Below are 18,265 nucleotides of genomic sequence, written 5' to 3'. Positions count from 1 at the left end.
CAAAGAGCAAGTGCAAAGGCCTAGAAGGGTGAGGACAGCCAGCTGTCATAGTGGTCTCTGGAGGTCACGGCCTCCCAAGTCTGGGCAGCTTGCCTGGGCCACATAACTCATTCAATCCTTAAAACTTTTACATGATGTAGGATGATTACTGTTCCCATTTTTCAGATGGGGAAACTGAGTCACCCAGCGGTTAAGTAACAGGGTGAGGTTACACAGCTGGTAAGTGGCAGTGCCGGGAGTTGAAGCCAGGCCTTCCGATTCAAGAACCTGTGTTAACTCCCGTGATACACTGCCTTCTCTATTCCATGCAAGACATGCCGTTCTGCTAAACCCACTGAGAGCCAATCACCGACCACAGCATTCCTTCACACGGGACTCAGATGTGGCCTTAGTACTTCTTAGCCCAATGCTTCAAACAGCCATTACCAACTAAGTTGTCATCTGACTTGAAACCAATCTGCTACCCTTGGTTTGGCATCAGTCCGAGCCTGAGCTGCCAAGAGCTTAGGGTTAAGATTTTTATCCAGACTGTGAGTCTTTGTTTTTTAACAGGAGATGTTAAACCACTCACGTTTACTGTGATTACTGATGTGGAATTATTCCTGCCATATAATTTTCTGTTTGTTTTGTTTCTTTTATTATGCTTTTGTATACTCCCCACCACAACATCCTGTTTCTGTCCTATATTTTAATGGTCTGGAAACCTTTCATTCTGTTTTAATTCTTCTGGAAAGTATCCTTACATTTTTAACATGAGTTTAAACTTATCTTTCCTATCAACATCTTGAGTGAGTAAATATGCCTTTTGTCCTCCCAAGGTGATGGCACGGAGAGCCTCGGACACCTTCCCCAGAAAGAACCCAGGCTGTGGGACCCACTAGACCCCTGGTGTGTAAGTGACAATTCTGATTCTCTTGGGGCCAAAGAGTGTCCTGGCCTAACTGACTGGGCTCAGGGAGGCATTTTAGTGGTTCCTAAGGCCTCTGCCAGACCACAGAACTGCAGCACCCTTGAGAAGCTCTCTCCCTTACCTTCAGCCTCTGGACAATCTCCCTTATGTCCTCCACAGAACCCTCAGCGGCCTTTAGGAAGATGTGGTCCCCTCGCCCGTAGAAGATTTTGAGCGTCGAGGAGTCTGGGGTCCAGCCGATGACATCCCCGCAGTAGCAGTTGAACACCACCTCCTTGGTGCGTAGATCCAGGAGCACCACAAACTCGTTGGAAATTCCCAAAATGCAGTCGATTTCTACCCCCTGGGCGAAGTCCTCAGCCGCCACCCTCCAGGCAATGGCCCCGGCGCTGTGTTGCTCAGCGCCTGCCCGGGCTTTTGTCTTCTCCTTCTTCTTGGAGGTCAGGGAGATGAGGTTGAACTTGCCGGTGGAGTCAATGGGTGTGTTGGAGACACAGTTTTCAGCCAGGTCCTTGAGGTACTCCTGGCGGGTCCTGGTGGCCATGGTGTGGAACTTGTCAGACTTGTGTGCAGCATTCTCAGCATTAATCACCTTGGCCAGCAAGAAGTCTCTGAAGACATCAGATTTGCGGAATGTGGTTCCACTGGGGATGGGGGGTCCAAAAGGAGGAGCATCTTTGGATCGGGTCACAGCCATACTGAGGAGGGAGAAATTATTTAGATGGTAGAAAGATAGGCACTTGAGAGTTCCTTTAGAAAGACAATACATGACCAGAAGGAGGAGTTTCCTTTCTAAGAACGAAGTCTACGTCTAACTAGTAAGTTGCCAGCCGACTAGACTGGAAACTGGAGAAAGTATTAGGGCACATGCATGCATTTTTACTTCCTATAGAACTGATGTTAGAACGTCCACTGATATTCAAAGGATAATTTTCCTAGCATTGTTCAACTTCAGTTAATCTTGTTTTACATACATACAGGCTTGCGATAAATTATAGTTTGGCAAAAATTCACCCCTTCCTCTCTACCTTTGTGGGCAGGTACATCCCCACCCCATTGAGCCTGAGCCTGGTCATGTGACTTGATTTGGCCAATGGCTTTCGAGCAAAGGCACAAATGTGTGTGCGGGCCAGGCCTGCCTCCTATGCACCTGCCCTCGCCATGAGGTGAACATGCCCCGGGGCCTACTGGTCCAGGAGGATGAGGACACCTGGAGCAGACCTGCAGCCAGGGCCAGCCAGACCTCAGCTGACCTGCAGATGTGTGAGCCAAGAAGAAATGATAATGTTTGTGAGCCACTGAGCTTCGGGGTGGTTTGTTAAGCAGCATTATTGTAGGAACACCTGACTGATATGGAACGTTCTGTGATTTACTTCTTTCAGACACTTGTGTAAGACTAACACACTTTGTAAGTCATCTCTACAGAGGTTGTTCTGAAGATTCATTGTATGGGGAAGTTAGGGTGGGGCTCTTCCTACTTCAGTTTTGACTGAGATGCTATTATGATAGAAATCAGATAGCAACTGAGTGAGAAAGTAAAAAGGAAATGATCTAAAACCTGTTCCCCCAAATAACCTTCTCACCCACTAGGCAAACTAGAGATGGAGGATCTCATTGGGAGGAACATCTTTGGAGAAAGTGGCCCCATGGCTAGGGGCCGTCCCTAGGTGACCCTTATATTTGGTAGGAGACTTGGGTCTGCTCCTGCCTGGGAGATCTAGAAGGTGGGCAGGGAGCCCCCGCAGAGCCCAGAGAGCACGCAGCCAGCTGTGACCAGAGCCCCAGTGACACTTCCCTGTCTCCCGTTTTCTCCTTGTGCTCCAACCGTGGACAGGTCAGAAACTGGCAGTGAGCACGCCTTGGGGAGGGGAAGTGCAAGGCGGAGAAACAGAGGACAGGGAAGCAGGCTCCCCATCCACCGAGGTTCCCAGGCAGAGGCAATCCTGAGCTGGGAGGCAGGAGATTTGCTGATATACTGCATAAGTTTAGTTTAGACTTGATGAACCTCGTTTGTGACATTCCAGACTCAGTGGCTACAAGTTAGACGATTTCTAGTATCAGGCAGAAAGGCTATAGCACCTGCCAGGGTGAACATCCACGGGGCAGGGGAAGACAACTCTCCCGAAAAAGACATTTAAAGGGGCTCCAGAGACACCATGAGTTACGCTGTTTACATAATGACGATTAAAAAACAGTATGAGGTGCTGAAAACGAGGTTTTTCTTAGAGAGTACTGCATTCACCTTCTATAAAAATGTCAGCTTGTGATTACAGTGTTGGGAGAGATTTCATACTGTAAGACACTTTTTAAAATAATGAGATTCTTGATTAAAACCTGTTTTGTGAAACCCAACCACAATGAAAGGCTTGTTCAGGTTTCGACTCCCAAGCCCCCACCCAACTTGACAAGGGGACAGGGTGACATGCATGCATTTGTTTGACCGGTGCTTCTGGGACACACCCCCTCTTGGGCCCTGGGGATTTAGTGTTCTGGGAAGGCTGCTGTGAGGAAGAGAAATTGCGATGGGATCTGCAGCTGAGTAGGAGACAGCGGAAGAGCTGAGGGGAGGGCCGTGCAGGCAGTGACCATGGGAGGAACAAGGCCCGACAGGAAAGAGCACGCGCAGGGCGAGGTGAGGCCGGGGTGCCCAGAGCCCAGGCAGTGAAGGGGGGAAGGCGGATGAGGTCACCAGGGACCAGGCCAGGCAGGGCCTTGATGGTGAGTTAGCGCTTTTCATCCCGAAGCAAGCAACCATTTTACCATCTGGGCTGGCTATTCACCGCCTGTGCCCCCAGACGCAGTCTCTACCATTTTCTGCCCTGGAAGGTGGGTTTCTACAGGCTGTGCGACCTTCACTGGGTTCCCCTGGCCAGGCTATGGGAAGGGGAGAGGAGAGAGGGTGGAGTATTTATTTCTCTTCACTGCCTCCCTGCTGGGCTCGGATGGTGGCAGTGGCTGTAGTCCTGGGCCCTTTACTCAACAGCCATAGCTTCTGCTGCGCAGCCCCTCTCCCAAAGCCATAGTTCTCCCCAGTTTCCAGAAACTTCTCCCATCCCCTTCTGACCTCATCCCTGGGGGTGGGGTAATGGCTCCCTGCTGTTGCTGGTCCCTGGATGTCTCATTTTCCTGTACTGGTTCCCTTAACATACCCACACCTATTAGTCTGTTCATTAATCCCTCAGTTAAAACCCAGAGTGGGGGGCACCTGCTTCTGGCGGGTCCCTGATGAATGCAGGTGCCAGGCTGACAATCTGTAAGGATCACCGTGGCTGCCCCATGAAGAAAGGGATGGACGGGACCAGAGAATGTGCAGGAGACCATGGAGGGAGCTACTGCAGACCCAGGTGGGTCAGGCCAGACCCCTTGCTCTCCATCTCCACAGTTCACTGGCCAGTGAAACCTTCTCTACATCCCGGGAATGTGTGTGGGCAGGTGCCACCCACCTGGGCTCAGCTGACGCCCCAGAGCCAGCACAGGTGTTCAATACTGATTAAAGTAAACTTGAACAGACAGACCAAGAAGAAACAGATTCCTACCAATGTGGAGGTTTGACAGAAAAAGGCATTTCCCGGTGGAGAGGTTCTTCAAAGGCCACACAAACCAGGCAGCTTTTCCTCTGTGGGAAACCCTGTGGGCGTGGCCTTGCCTCCAGGCAGGGGGATGGATAAGACAACCTCGCCAGTCTCTCTACTCTAATTAAAGCCATGTTCAGACTGTACTTTACAGATGTGAATGGCTCTGCAACTTCTTCATTCAGGACGTAGCTGCTTATAGTGACAGATTTGGGCTCTTCCCATAGTCCTGATTCATGATTTTAAGAATTATGAAACTGCAAGCTGCTGAAGGTTTCTGGACAATCAGAACAGCTGGTCCCTCACTTCCCCAGCAGGAGGGATGGGGTTTCCCCAGCCCACAGGCTGCAGGGATGCTGGTGCGCTATGCAGAAAGTACGCACTTGAAGCGAGCGGGAAAGGGCGACATCTCCTTATGCAGCCAGGAGATGGTGCGACCACCAGGTCACCTGGTCGCTGTACCTCAGTATTTCTAGAACACTCACAATTATTTATTCAACAACTATCTTCTCAGGGCCTACAATGTTTGGGCCAGGCATGTGTCTAGTTGGCAAAGGCGCCTTTGCGGTCCTCTACATGGCAAGCGCCGGGCCAGCATAGATGTATGAAGGTGAGTATGACGTGGGGTTACCCTCGAGGGAGGCGAGAGTCACATCAACAGTTTGTTCCTACAGGGTGATGAGTGCTGAGACAGAAACGTGTTTGGGGACACCTTTGGGGTGGGGGACAGGGGAAGGTCTGTCCAGAGAGCAGCTGCATGTGGGGAAGGAGAGGAGGGGAGGAAAGGGGTTGCAGGAGGGGCAGCTTTGGTTGTATCTCTAACACTTTCTTTCTTCAGAAATAAAGGGAGAGCTGAAGCAAATATGGCAAAATGTTAACATCTGTTAGATTTGGTGGTAGGCACATGGGTGTCTGTTCTATTATCCTCTGTACTTTTCAGAACGTTTAAAATGTTGCATAATAAAAATATTTTAAATTAAACTGCAAAAAAAAAACCAAGAAAGCTTTGTGCGTCAGGAAAAAAGAGATCGTTCTGGAAACCACGTGAAGGCCGGCCTGGAAAGGCAGGAGGTCAGCCGCAGGCTCCTGCGATAACCCAGGTAGGAGAAGGGAGCTCACAGTTAGGAGAAAGGCCCACCCAGCAGCCCCCTGCTTCTGATGTGCTACAGGAGGGCTGTCTCCTTCTGTGTCTGTGTGTATGTGTGTGTGAGCTCGAGAACAACTCCATCGTTGCTCACCAGGGCTACCTTTGAGCTGCTGAGGAACATCGACAGCATCTAAGTAACCTCAGGCCCACATGGAGCCTGGAGGTGCAGGCCCTTGTAGCTGCTGCTCCGTCCCGGGAACAAATGGGTGGGGGTGAGGGAGGGGGGCTGCAGGCCTGGGCCTGGGCTGTGTGAAGGCCCTGCCATGCGGTGTACTGGCTCCCAGCGGCCACTGGGCAACACATCTAGCCCGGTGGTCAAACAGCACGTCCTGCATACTGGAATCCACCTCCCTTCTCTCACACATTTGGCCAAGAAGAAAGTGGTACATTCTGGCAATTCCACTGAGACCACCCAGTGTACCTACGCACATACCCTTTGGCCCAGTACTCCCTGCTTGGGACTTTATCTATCCCAGCTGTGTACTTGGACGCGTGTGCAATGACAGTCTAAACTAGGTTATGGGGACTTCCCTGGCAGTCCAGTGGTTAGGACTCAGTGCTTTCACTGCTGAGGGCCCGGGTTCAATCCCTGGTCAGGGAACTAAGATCCCACAAGCAGCACAGCATGGCCAAAACACAAAAACAAAAAACAAAAACCCCCCACAAAACTAGGTTATGCACTGCAGGGGGAGTGTAACAGCAGGCAACAGGAAACAACCCAAACGCCCATTGATAAGGGATGGGGGGAGATGCTCAGGCGTCCACGTGATGGACTAATACGCAGTCATAAAGAAGGAAGAGGCACTTTACGGACTGGTGTGCAAAGTTCTCAAAGGCTGTTGAGCGAAGAAATACAGGATGCAGAACAGTGTGTGGGATATGGTACCATGTGTGTTAAAAAGGTGGAAAAGGAATACTTGTAAGCATTTGCCTGTATGACCCGAAGGTATCAGGATACGTGAGAAATGGCTAATAGTAGCTGCCTCTGTGACAGGCAACAGGATGGTTGGGGGTCAGAGGTGAGAGGCCAGAGAGCTTTCCATTTGTCCTTTGGGGGCCGGCCCGCCCCCAGGTGAGAACTGGTGCCTGGGGAGGACGCTGAATGGGTCTGTGGCTTGTGTCACTTCTTGATCTGCGAATTAAGAGAACCCTCAGCTCTGCCTCCCGAGGGGGGCCCCTGCCTGCCCTGTCTCCATCCTACCATATTCCGATTTTCCTGTGCCTCTCAGCCCATGCGCCCTGTGCCCAGGCACAGCTGGTGGTCTTACTCTAGGATGGGCACGTGACCCCAAGCAGGTCAAGGAGCCTCAATCCTGGGGCTTCTTTTCCTGGGAAAGGAAAGCTGTCTTTGTGCTGGATTTGCAGCTGGGAAGATGTTAAGCTTGGAGCTGCCAGCAAACGAAGCGACAGACAGGGAAGTGGAGCACATCTGGCTAGGCCTGAACGTGTCATTTATGAGAACCAACGTATGTAACTGCCTTTTTGAGGTGGGTTTTCTGTCACTTGCAACCAAAAGATTCCAGGCAAATACAAATCCCTGATGGTTTGCTTATGGAAACTGGGGTGACATGCCCCTTTCTGGTTAAGAATCACTCTCTCAGAAGGTGTGGGAAGGTGTGAACAGAGCTCCCCTACTGAAGCACAAACAAGAAACGCAGGAGGCAGCCCACCTGGGCCAGCTGTCCCCCGCCCCCTCTGCCGCACGTTGCCCGGATGCTGGAAACCAGCTTTTGTGACCAGTGCATGCAGGGGTAGGGTGCAGGTGCGTACCTGTAGCAGACGCTATCAGTGCAGGGCTTGTGGACTCGGACAATGATGAAGACGTGCTGAAAGTGGGAGCGGATGTTCTTGGGGGTGAAAGGCAGCGCCCCGGGCTCCTGGAAGATGATCGTCACGATGTCGTTTCCTATGTGCCTCTTCCTCAGTAGCTGGAAAACGGCAGGGAGAGGAAAACGTCATGGTCGGCTCAAGGCTCACGATCCGCCCCGTCACCTCTCTGCCGTCTCGTCTCCTTCAGTGCTCCCCCTCGCTCACTGTGCTCCAGCCACACTGGCCTCCTGCTACCCCTCAAACCCCCCAGAGACATTTCCTCCTCGAGGCCCCTGCCCTGACTCTTCCCGCTGCCTGGAACATTCTTCCCCCAGATCCCCACATGGCTCGCTCCCGCCCTCCCTCCTTCAGGTCTTGGCTGAAACGTCACCCTCCCACAAGGCCTTCGCTGACTGTCTTATCCATGGTGTCACCCCCTCTGCTTTTCTGCCTTTATTACTTAACACTCGTTGACACTTAGCGTACAGCGGCTTCCCCTCTTCCCTTTGTTTCTTGTCTGTCTTTTCCCACTACCATGTCAGCTCCATGAGAACAAGGGTTTTGTCTGCTTTGTTTGCTGCCCCCTGCTGTATCCTCAGCGCCTAGAGCAGAGCCTGGCACACAGCAGCTGCTCAAGAAACATCTCTTGGAGAAGAGCATGGGCTGGCAGCTTTCGACTTGCTCAAGGCCACGCTCACAGACAATGGCAGAGTCAGACCCGAGACCGCTGGCAGGGCCCATTCCTGCCGCCGCCCCTTCCCCAGACACCTGAGTTGAGAAGCCTGGGGCAGCGGCTTCAGAGCAGCCCACAGGAGCCCTGTCCTTTCTCCCCTGCCTGTCACGGTCTCTGAGAAAAACTCTGTCATCCTTGTAGGCGATGATGTACTCACGACATTTTACTCGTTTGCTGAAATTACGTTGTTCTTATTTGTACAAGTTTAGTCTTCATGTAACTGTTAGGAATCCCCGTTGGCCATGTGAGGTCCGCAGATGGGAGACACATGCAGCTCTACATGAGGTGGCCCGTGGTGTGAAATCCAGTCACACAGAGTGGCACAACTCACACTGTTGAACTGTTAGCTCTTTATGTGTGTTTTACACTGCATTAAATTAAATTGCTAGATAAAGTACCCATTTACTGTGGCCGGCCCTGTACTAGGCATTTTACATCCACATCTGAAAGCTGCAACCTCATTTCATCTTTTTTAAAAAAAAACATTTATTTATTTATTTATTTGAGGGCTGCATTGGGTCTTCTTTGCTGCGTACGGGCTCTAGGGTGTGCGGGCTCAGTAGTTGCAGCTCGCCGGCTATAGAGCACAGGCTAAGTAGTTACGGTGCACGGGCTTAGCTGCTCCATGGCATGTGGGATCTTCCCGGACCAGGGATAGAACCCGTGTCCCCTGCATTGGCAGGCGGATTCTTAACCACAGCGCCACCAGGGAAGTCCTCGTTTCGTCTTTACAACAAGGCTGTGAGGCATTAACTCATCCTACCTCCTTTTACCGATGAGAAAAGTTAGGTTCCCGGGGGTTAAACGTCTTGCCCTAAGTCACACAGTCATGGAGGGAAACAGCCAGGATTTGAACCCACTTCTGCTGGACTCCACAACCCAAGGTTTCCCCACCATGCCTCCCAGACGTCCAGGAGTAGGTTTCTGTCTGCTTCCTGTGCGCCTCCCATGTCGGGCCCTGACTCAAGCCCCAGTTTCATGCATGAGTGCAGGGTCCTTTCCCAATGACCCTGAGACATGGGTGCTATCATTCCACCCATTTTACAGAGGAGGGATCTGAGGCTCAGGGAGGTGAGATTACACAGCTAGGAAGTGGCAGAGAAAGAACTCCAACCCAGGCCTAATGACGGCAATGCTCTTACAGCTGCTATTAGGTGAACCTTCTGAAATCACCGATATTTGACCATTTTCGGCCAGTAAAATCTACAACATCACCTGTACCAATGGAAAAAAATACATACACTAAACCATAAGTCTGTGGGGTTTCTGTTCATTAGGAACTGCTCCCGGACTGAGCATGCATGGCGTGTCCAGGTGAGGAGGCTCCTGGCGGTGGGCGTCAGCTGTTGCACCCACCTAGCACCTCCTCCTCCTCCTTCTGGCAGCCGTGTCCATCCCCTTTGGGAAAGCACCTCCCTGATCTCTGTCAACGTTTCAAGCTGAGCTGACCTCACTCGCCCTCTCTAGGGGTGGGCATGTCCTTCAGGCTTGGCCAATCAGCCCATTCCATCCCTGCCCTGGGCCTGGCAAGTGAGTGGTCCAATGAGATTCATTCCTGAAACATTTCTGGGACTTCTGCAAGGCACAGCTCTCTTTCTCCCATGGTAGCAAAGCTGGTGGGATGTAAGGCGAGGGCTGCTGGGGGGCGACTCTGCACTACTTGGGAAGATCTGTGAATAAGGCCACTATGAAGAAAAGCAGAGGCGAGAAATGCAAAGAATTCCTAACACTGTTTGAGCTCCTGGATCCAGCCATACCTAAAGCTAGCCCCCTCCCAGTACTTGAGAATTACCTAACCCAGTAAATCCCATTTTTTGCTTTTGCCAGTTTGATTTGTGCTTCTATTACTTGCAGTCGAAATAATGTTGACTGATTCACTTTTTTTTTTTCCATAGGATCCCTGGTGACTCAAGAGACTCTTGAGGGGAGTTGGGGTAGCAGGATGGACAAGCAAACAGAAGAAAACTGACAGTGAATGACACCTGACCTAGTCTCCAACCCCCAGGTGATGAGACCGTGATGCAGAGGGTCTCCAGGGCCAAAGGCCTCCACATGCTGTACAGGATGGTGCCAGGAGAGCCAGTGCCGGGCAGGCAGCCAGCTAACAGCTGTGGGGAGGGACAGTGCCGTGGGTTCAGCTGTGCACCCACCGGAAGTCACTTGGGGCCCCCACCCTGGGCCCCACTGACCTGCTGCCTGTTGTTGGGGGTGTAAGGGAGCAGGGTGGAGACGTGGAACATGATCTCATAGTCCTGGTACGTCGTGTAGAGGGAGTGGGTTCCCGTGGAGTCAGCTGAAAGAGAAACACCAGTTAGCACCACGTCTCCAAAACCCCTGGGCTCCTGCCATATCCCACATGCCATCTGTGTTAGTTTTTTTTTTTTTTTTTTTTTGCGGTACGCGGGCCTCTCGCTGTTGTGGCCTTTCCCGTTGCGGAGCACAGGCTCCGGACGTGCAGGCTCAGCGGCCATGGCTCACGGGCCCAGCCGCTCCGCGGCATGTGGGATCTTCCCGGACTGGGGCACGAACCCACATCCCCTGCATCAGCAGGCAGACTCTCAACCACTGCGCCACCAGGGAAGCCCTGTATTAGTTTTTAACTTGATGTTTTCACTTAACTCCACCCTTTAAAATCCAGTAAATTTAGATAAAAAGGAAACCGTACATTAAGCACCCACCAGACTGGTAAACATTTAAGGGTCTGACAGTGCCAAGGGTTGGTGGGGATGTGGAGCAACTGGAACCCTCTGTGTGGCTGGTCAGGTGTGTAAATTGGTACAAGCACTTTGGAAAACTCTTTAGTAAGATCGACTGAACCTGAAGATAGGCTGAATTGATGACCCAGCACTTCATCTCCTAGGATCACAGCCTAGAGAAATTGTACACAGATGCCCCGGAATATAGGTACAAGTATCCTCCAAATGTTAGTCCAAGGAATAGATAAACAGTTCATACTATGGAAAGGTACATGGCCGTGAAAAGAAATGAGTCACAGCCACCACATGGGCAAATCCCAAGAATACAATGGCCAGACACAAGGAGCACAAACCGTATGATTCCATTCACATTATGTTGTCAAACAGGCAAAACGAGTTATATTATTTAGAGATGCATATGAAGATGACAAAACTATGACGAAAAGAAGGAAATGATAATCATAAGAGTCAGAATACCGTTCATCTTTAATGGGAGGGCGTTATGACCAGGGAGAAACACCTGATTAGGGGCTCCATGGGGGAAACTGAGGCACAGGGAGGGAGTGACTTGCCCAAGGTCACGCACACTTCAGTGAGTGGTGGCGTCTGGACTGGAACTCAGGCTATCTGACTCCAGAGTGTTTCCTTAACAGTATTCAATGCTGCCTCTTATGAGTTTCAAAATTCTCATAGGAAACAGACCAAAATCCCTAATCTTTAGCCCTAAAGGTCCTGCATGGTGAGGACCCCGCCTGCCTCCCTCACTTTCTCCTTCACATTAATTCCCTGAACAACAGCCTTTAGACCTCAGGGCTTTTGCACATGCTGTTCTTTCTCCCTGGAACGCACTTCCTGCTCCCTCTTTGCCTATTTTATTCCAACTCATCCCTCTCGGGTCACATGCCATGTTCTTGAGGCCCAGCCCCCACATGAGGCTGGGTTCCTCATATGTGCTCCTATCATCTTGAACTGCTCCTTCCTGCCCAGGGAGGACAGCCAGGAGGTTGTTTTTGCTGGACGCGTGAGTGAACCCACAAACCGCACTGCAAGTAACTCCAGGGTGTCACACTCACCCCTGGAAGCCTACTACTTGGCCTTTTTGAGCACTGAGGTCCACCAGCTTTATTTAACTGTAGGTGCAGCAGAAACAGCAGTAAAACAGACCGAGGAATCCCTATTCTTGTGGGCTTCCATTCTAGGGGAGAAGCTGTGACAGGTGAGGTCACTGACGCCTTGGTTGGCCAGTGCCAGAGCCAGGTGACCTCCAGGTGGCTGTGAGGCCATGGCAGCCCTTCCTGTTAGTTGGGGACACTGACCAGGAGCACTGTATACCCCGGAGTCCTTGTGCACACTGGGCACCATGCAGGTGTCTGTGGCTATGACCCCTCAGGACGTCTCCCAGCGCACATGTGCACAGGATCTCAGAGGACATGTCTAGGAGCGCAAGGGCTGACACACAAAGCAAGTGAGTCTTCAGGCTCTACTAGAATGAGGTACTGCTGTCCAGAGTGGCTGCACTGCCCGCACTCCCAACGACGGAGTCCTCGAGCTCCCGCCGCCTGGAGTCCTCACCTGGGTGTCACCAGGCCTTTGGGCCTTAGCTCAGGGGATGAGTGTGCGGTTGGGACCCACCCTGCTCCCCCCGCAAGGCCACCCGCCACTGCCACTTACTCTTGACGTCCAGCTGGGCGGCGTACTTGGTGAAGCCCTTCAGGCAGACCTTCTCTCCGATGAGAGATAGGAACTCCTCAAAGGCCGGCCCGGCCTCCTCGTTGTTGTACATCTCCTCCTCCGAGCTCTGGCCGGCCTTGCAGTAGAGGATGCCCACTTTGTGTTTCCGGCAGAGCTGCAGAGGCGAGAGCGGCATCAGGGAGGCAGGCCAGGCAGAATGGAGGGGGGCACGGAACAAAGCAGGCTCTCTCGGGCGTGGAGCCCGGGGAGCTGCCGGGGTCACACAGGAATTCAGTGCCACAGCCAGAGAAGAAAAAAAGCAGGGGGGCACATCCCAGTTGTCCCTCTCCCACCCTGCCATTCCAGGGAGGCACAACAAGGTGCTGGTGCCGCCATTCTCGTGCTTTCTACATGAGGGCGGAGGGCGGCTGGCGACGCCATTCTCTCAAGGGAAAGACCTTGGCCGGCTTCCCACAGTAGGTGGACTGGACCTGGCTAAGGTTCTGCAAAAGGAAATTCTGGAGGACTCAGTCTAGTCAACATTGTTTTTTAGGGGGTGAGCCCTCGATAACCATGTTTTTTCTTTTTTTAATTAATTAATTTTATTTATTTATTTATTTTTGGTGCGTTGAGTCTTCGTTACTGTGCGCGGGCTTTCTCTAGTTGCGGCGAGCGGGGGCTACTCTTCGTTGCGGTGCGTGGGCTTCTCACTGTGGTGGCTTCTCTCATTGCACAGCACAGGCGCTAGGAGCGTGGGCTTCAGTAGTTGTGGCTCGCGGGCTCAGTAGTTGTGGCTCATGGGCTCTAGAGCACAGGCTCAGTAGTTGTGGCGCGTGGGCTTAGTTGCTCTGCGGCACGTGGGATCCTCCTGGACTAGGGCTCGAACCCGTGTCCCCTGAGTTGGCAGGCAGATTCTTATCATTGCACCACCAGGGAAGTCCTCCATGTTTGTTTTATGTATCCCTGATTCCTCTGTTCACTGGTGACTGGACCTTCGACGGTCACGTGACCTAAGTGTGGGCCAGTCAGAGGCTCTCCTGGGACTGAGAGTCAGCTAACTGGGGCCTGCATGTGCCTATAACCCTAACAGTAATTCTGTGAGCTGTGGGAGGGCCAGAGAAGCAGAGGGAGGCAGTGTGCAGTAAGGGAGAGGGAGCATGCACACACACACGGGAACCTGGTGGCTGTTTTGTTCCTAGACTATTTCCCTCCTAAGACCCAGTCACATTCTGGCTCTTGGTATCCCTAGAATTTGATAGGAGACCACTGCTTTTACTGGAACTAACCTGAGTGGGTTTCTGTTCTTTGGAGAAAAAAACAAGTGACCAAGACAGAAGGAGGTACCGGGAGTGGGGCTGCAGGCTGCTGCCCCAGTGCCCTCCCACCCCCCTCCCTGGCTCCCAGCTCACCCCTTGCTCGTCGAGCTTCAGCAGCTGCTCCGTCACCTTGGGAGTGTTGAGAGCCAGCCGCAGGCAGTGGATGTTGAGCTCGGGGATGACATACTCCAGGGCGTCCTTCAGGGGCAGGCCCCGCCCTGTCCCGTGCTTCATAGCTGTGGGTGTGGCGTCCTCCAGGATGGAGCCACGCAGGGTGGTGAGCTGCTCGAGGGAGAGGAGGGAACATTAGGAGGCTCTCAGGACTCGGGAAGGGATGAGAGCACATGAGGGTGTCCTGTTCTCAAAGTGACACGTGGGATGGTTAGTAGCCTGGGCTCTCGGGCCAGAAAGCACTAGGTCTGGACCAACTTGAACTTGCTGCCTCCTGGCTGTGTGTTCTTGACCAAGTGACTGCCTATCTGTGAGCCTCAGCTTCCAAGGACTGTTGGGAGAACTAAATGAGACAGTGGATGGAACATCCTTCATTTGTTCAACGAATGATGAAAAAAGAAAGACCCCTGTCTTCCTGGAGCTGACGTGCGGGGGAGGAGATGGATTATGTCAGGTAATAAGAGGTATAATGAATAAAACAAGCTCCACAATGTAGACACTCAAACAAACACTCTTACTGTCATTATCAGAATAATATTATGTGTACACTTATTACCATAAGCTCTTATGTAAAACACCTGCCTGCCCTGGACACCGGTACCATCTTGGATCTTGAATTGTGACACTGGTTTTCAACCTGGTTTCCTGATAAAATCACCACCAAGGGTTCTGATTCAGCTGGTCTGTGGTGGGGCCCAGACTTATATGTATACATGCACGTATGTAGGTATACACACACTTACATATTTGTATATTTGTATACTTACACACACACACTCACTCTCTCTCTCTGTCTCTTTTAATACTACTCAGGTGATTCTGATGTGCAGCCAGGGTTGAAAACCTTGAGTCAAGCCAATCATGGCCATCTCATTCCCCTTTCGCAGATGTTGCTTTCCAAGTTTTTCCTACAATTAGCTACATGACTAGTTCCAGGCAATGAGATGGGATGGAATTTAGCTTGGGGAGGACGTCTAGAGCAGATTTTCTTCCCTGGTAAAAGGAAAGCCCCTTTCCACCTGCCCATTTTTTCTAAGGACACTGGTATAAGGATAAGATGTTTGGAGTTGTGGAAGCCATCTTGTGATCATAAGTAAAGAGACAACAACAACAAAAATTACACAGAAGTCATGTCCTGCCACTGCCTACCCCCAGACTTCCTGTTAGATAATTAAAATAATGCCGTATTTGTTTTAGCTATTGTTAGTCATGTTTTCTGTTACTTTGTAGACAAAGCAATTTCTAACAGATACGTCTTAATAACGAGTCACATTTATGAAGGCACAGTTCACTGCACTGTATTCCAGGAATGATAGCAGTTATCTAGGTATAGGTCTGTTCAGAGGAGATTTTACGATCTCCATTTTACAGATAAGAAAACTGAAGCTGTAAGAGGCTAGGTGCCTTAGCCAAGGTCACCACAGCTAAGTGGCTGAACCAGGATTCCAACCTAGGTCTGACGTCTCCAAAGCTCATGATTTCTCTCTTTGAAATTGTTTTTTAACTGTGAAATATAATCCATATACAGAAAAGTAGACAACACATATAAGTACAGCTCAAGGAATTATCACAGAGTGAATACCTAGGTATCACCACCCAGACCAAGAAACACATTACTAGCCTCCGGAAACTCTTTCGTGCCCCTTCCCACCTCCCTAACGGCAACCCTATCCTGACTTTTCACACCATAATTTATTTCTGCCTGCTTCTGAGCTTCATGTCGTTTGTGTTCTTTTCTATCTGGCTTCTTTCTCTCAATGTTATGGATGTGAGATACGACCATGTGGCAGTAAGAGGCTGACGTTTTTACCACAATGGATTTAATCCATCCTACTGCTGATGAGCTGGAAACTGCTTCCAGCGTTTGACAACTGTGAGCAGTGCTGTTAGGAACATTCACGAAAGCATCTCCTAGTGCACATGGACACATTTTCGTCTGGGTTTATACCTAGGAGAGAAATTGCTGAGTCACCAGGCATGTTAATCTTCAATTTTACTGAACTGCCAAATCGTTTTCCAAGTGGTTGTACCAATTTACACCCCGCCAGCCCTGTCTGAGAGCCCCTGCTGCTTCCCGTCCTCACTATCACTAGCTCAGGCTTCCATCTACGCTGTGCTGCTGGTCGCCAGGCTCTGCTGTGCTCTGGGTGAGGCACAGCAGCTCCAGCACCACAGCAAGAAGACTCCCTAGTCTGCAGCAAGACAGGGAAAAAAATCCTCCCCCAAGGGGATTGCACCCAAAATACACTTGGGGCTACGGTTTAAAGACTAGGGAGGATCAGCGTTAACTGGAAAAACACGCTCACCCCAAGTCAACAGATGCAAGAGATGGCAAAAATGACGTGTCATGACACTGCCTCTAAGCATACAGCCTAACCCTGCCAAACAGGACCTGGGCAAGAGGCATGCGTGTTAGGAATGAATGATCTCATGGTTGGGAGTTCCCAGTTCTGGCTTTGGGAATTAATAAACAAATCTCTCTTAGGATAAGCAGGACAGTCTTGAAATACATCATGAAAAACTGTGATATGGATGCTCTGCCCTGCCAGTCTGGGGGGCCCTGGGACTGTGAATTTCGATTAATGCACCAACAGGATCAGCGCCTTTCTATCCTGCTGACACTGCCCCACAGTGCCCTCTGCTGGGGCCAAGAGACAGCGTGGACCAGAAATCCTCATTCTCTTCCACACTCGAGACAGGTGGCCTACCGTCACATTTTTGGCTCTGAAGACTTGACCAAAAGCCACTACTTGAAAAGCTCCCAGCTCTTCCTTCTCTGCTGGCGATAATAAGTAGGGCACTGGCAGGCTGCAACGTGTGGCCACCTCTGCCCTCCACCTGGTCCTGTCCACCATCATGTCCTACCTGGACTGTGACAGCAGCCTTTTCCTGGTCTCCCTGCACCTGCCCCCCGCCCCCACCCACGCCAGTCCATTCTTCCCGCAGCAGCTTGAGTCAGATCGTGTCTCTCTGTGCAGAACCTGCTGACAGCGTTCCATCTCTCTCCCAATAAAATCTACACTCGCAGGACTTCCCTGGTGGTCCAGTGGTAAAGAATCTGCCTTACAATGCAGGGGATGCGGGTTCGATCCCTGGTCAGGGAACTAAGATCCCACATGCCACGGGGCAACTAAGCCCACACGCCACAACTACTGAGCTTGCATGCCTCAACGAGAGAGCCCGCCTGCCGCAAACTACAGAGCCCACGTGCTCTGGAGCCTGTGCGCCACAACTACAGAGCCCACATGCCCTAGAACCGCACACAACTAGAGAAGAGAAAAGCCCGCACGCCGCAATGAAAGATCCTGCATGCCTCAATGAACATCCTGCGTGCTGCAACTAAAACTCGACACAGCCAAAAGAAAAATTCAAAAAAAAAAACCTTGCCTTAAAACAAAACCAAACAAAACTACACTCGCTGCTCAGGCTGCGAGACCCTGTGTGCTCTGACCCTTGATGACATCTGGCATCATCTCACTGAGCTGTGAAAGGGATTCAGGGCCACATCAGCAAGGAGGTTCCCATCGGCACAGGTTGTTCTCCACCGGCTACCGACTCAGATGCATCCCTGCCTTCCCCTGTGCTGCGTCCACCCTCCAAGAGCGCTTCCTGGGAGGTCACTTGGGAGTCAGTCTGCCTCGGTTCAAATCCCGGCTCTAACCCCTTCTCTAGCTGTGTGACTCTGGGCAAGCTGCTGAATTTCTCTGTGCCTGTTCCCTTATCTATAAAATGGGGAATAACAGTGCCTGTCGCAAAGGGTTATAAAGATTCAGTAAGATAATCCATGTACAGTGCTTTTTTACCACTGTATCTGGCATACGGTGAGCACTCAATATATGTGTTAGCCATTATCACATTACACACGTTGAATGTTTTTACACAAAGCCATATGTGTAGTTAAAAATTTAAAGAAAATTTAACCTTAATAGGAAGCTACAGTTTGTTTTTCCCCCACTTAACAGTATGCTTTGGAGATTACATCACACAATCATCGGTGCCTACTGAACACAAGTGAGGTCCCAGATGAGGTTCTCTACTACACTTGCTTTTTTCAGTTAATACAAGATTCTTCCTTTTCTACTTTGTATACATATATACTGTTTAAATTCTTAATGAGTGACTGTTACTTTTTCAATAAAGAAAGAAAAAAAAAATCTAAACCTCTAACCCTAACAAAACTAAGGCTGTCAAAAACTCATACTTGGGGCCAAAGGGAACCCACCGAGCCTGCTGGGCCAGA

At 51.0% G+C, this 18,265-nt stretch overlaps 1 protein-coding gene across 1 annotated transcript in view; it reads right to left on the bottom strand.

The window, feature by feature from the left end:
- SIPA1L3 (signal induced proliferation associated 1 like 3) overlaps positions 1–18,265 on the bottom strand; it is a gene marked incomplete at both ends in the record, with an annotated part of 95,511 nt that overhangs the window by 67,708 nt on the left and 9,538 nt on the right. Inside the window, 5 exons of the mRNA XM_079723669.1 lie at positions 1,032–1,608; positions 7,400–7,557; positions 10,361–10,464; positions 12,539–12,713; positions 13,948–14,136. Of these exons, the coding sequence (XP_079579795.1) occupies positions 1,032–1,608; positions 7,400–7,557; positions 10,361–10,464; positions 12,539–12,713; positions 13,948–14,136 (1,203 nt within the window). The remainder of the gene's footprint in view (positions 1–1,031; positions 1,609–7,399; positions 7,558–10,360; positions 10,465–12,538; positions 12,714–13,947; positions 14,137–18,265) is intronic.

The sequence above is a fragment of the Hyperoodon ampullatus genome (assembly GCF_949752795.1).
Source record: "Hyperoodon ampullatus genome assembly, chromosome: 18".
Taxonomy (NCBI): Eukaryota; Metazoa; Chordata; class Mammalia; order Artiodactyla; family Ziphiidae; genus Hyperoodon; species Hyperoodon ampullatus.
This window is presented reverse-complemented; position numbering and strand designations above follow the sequence as displayed.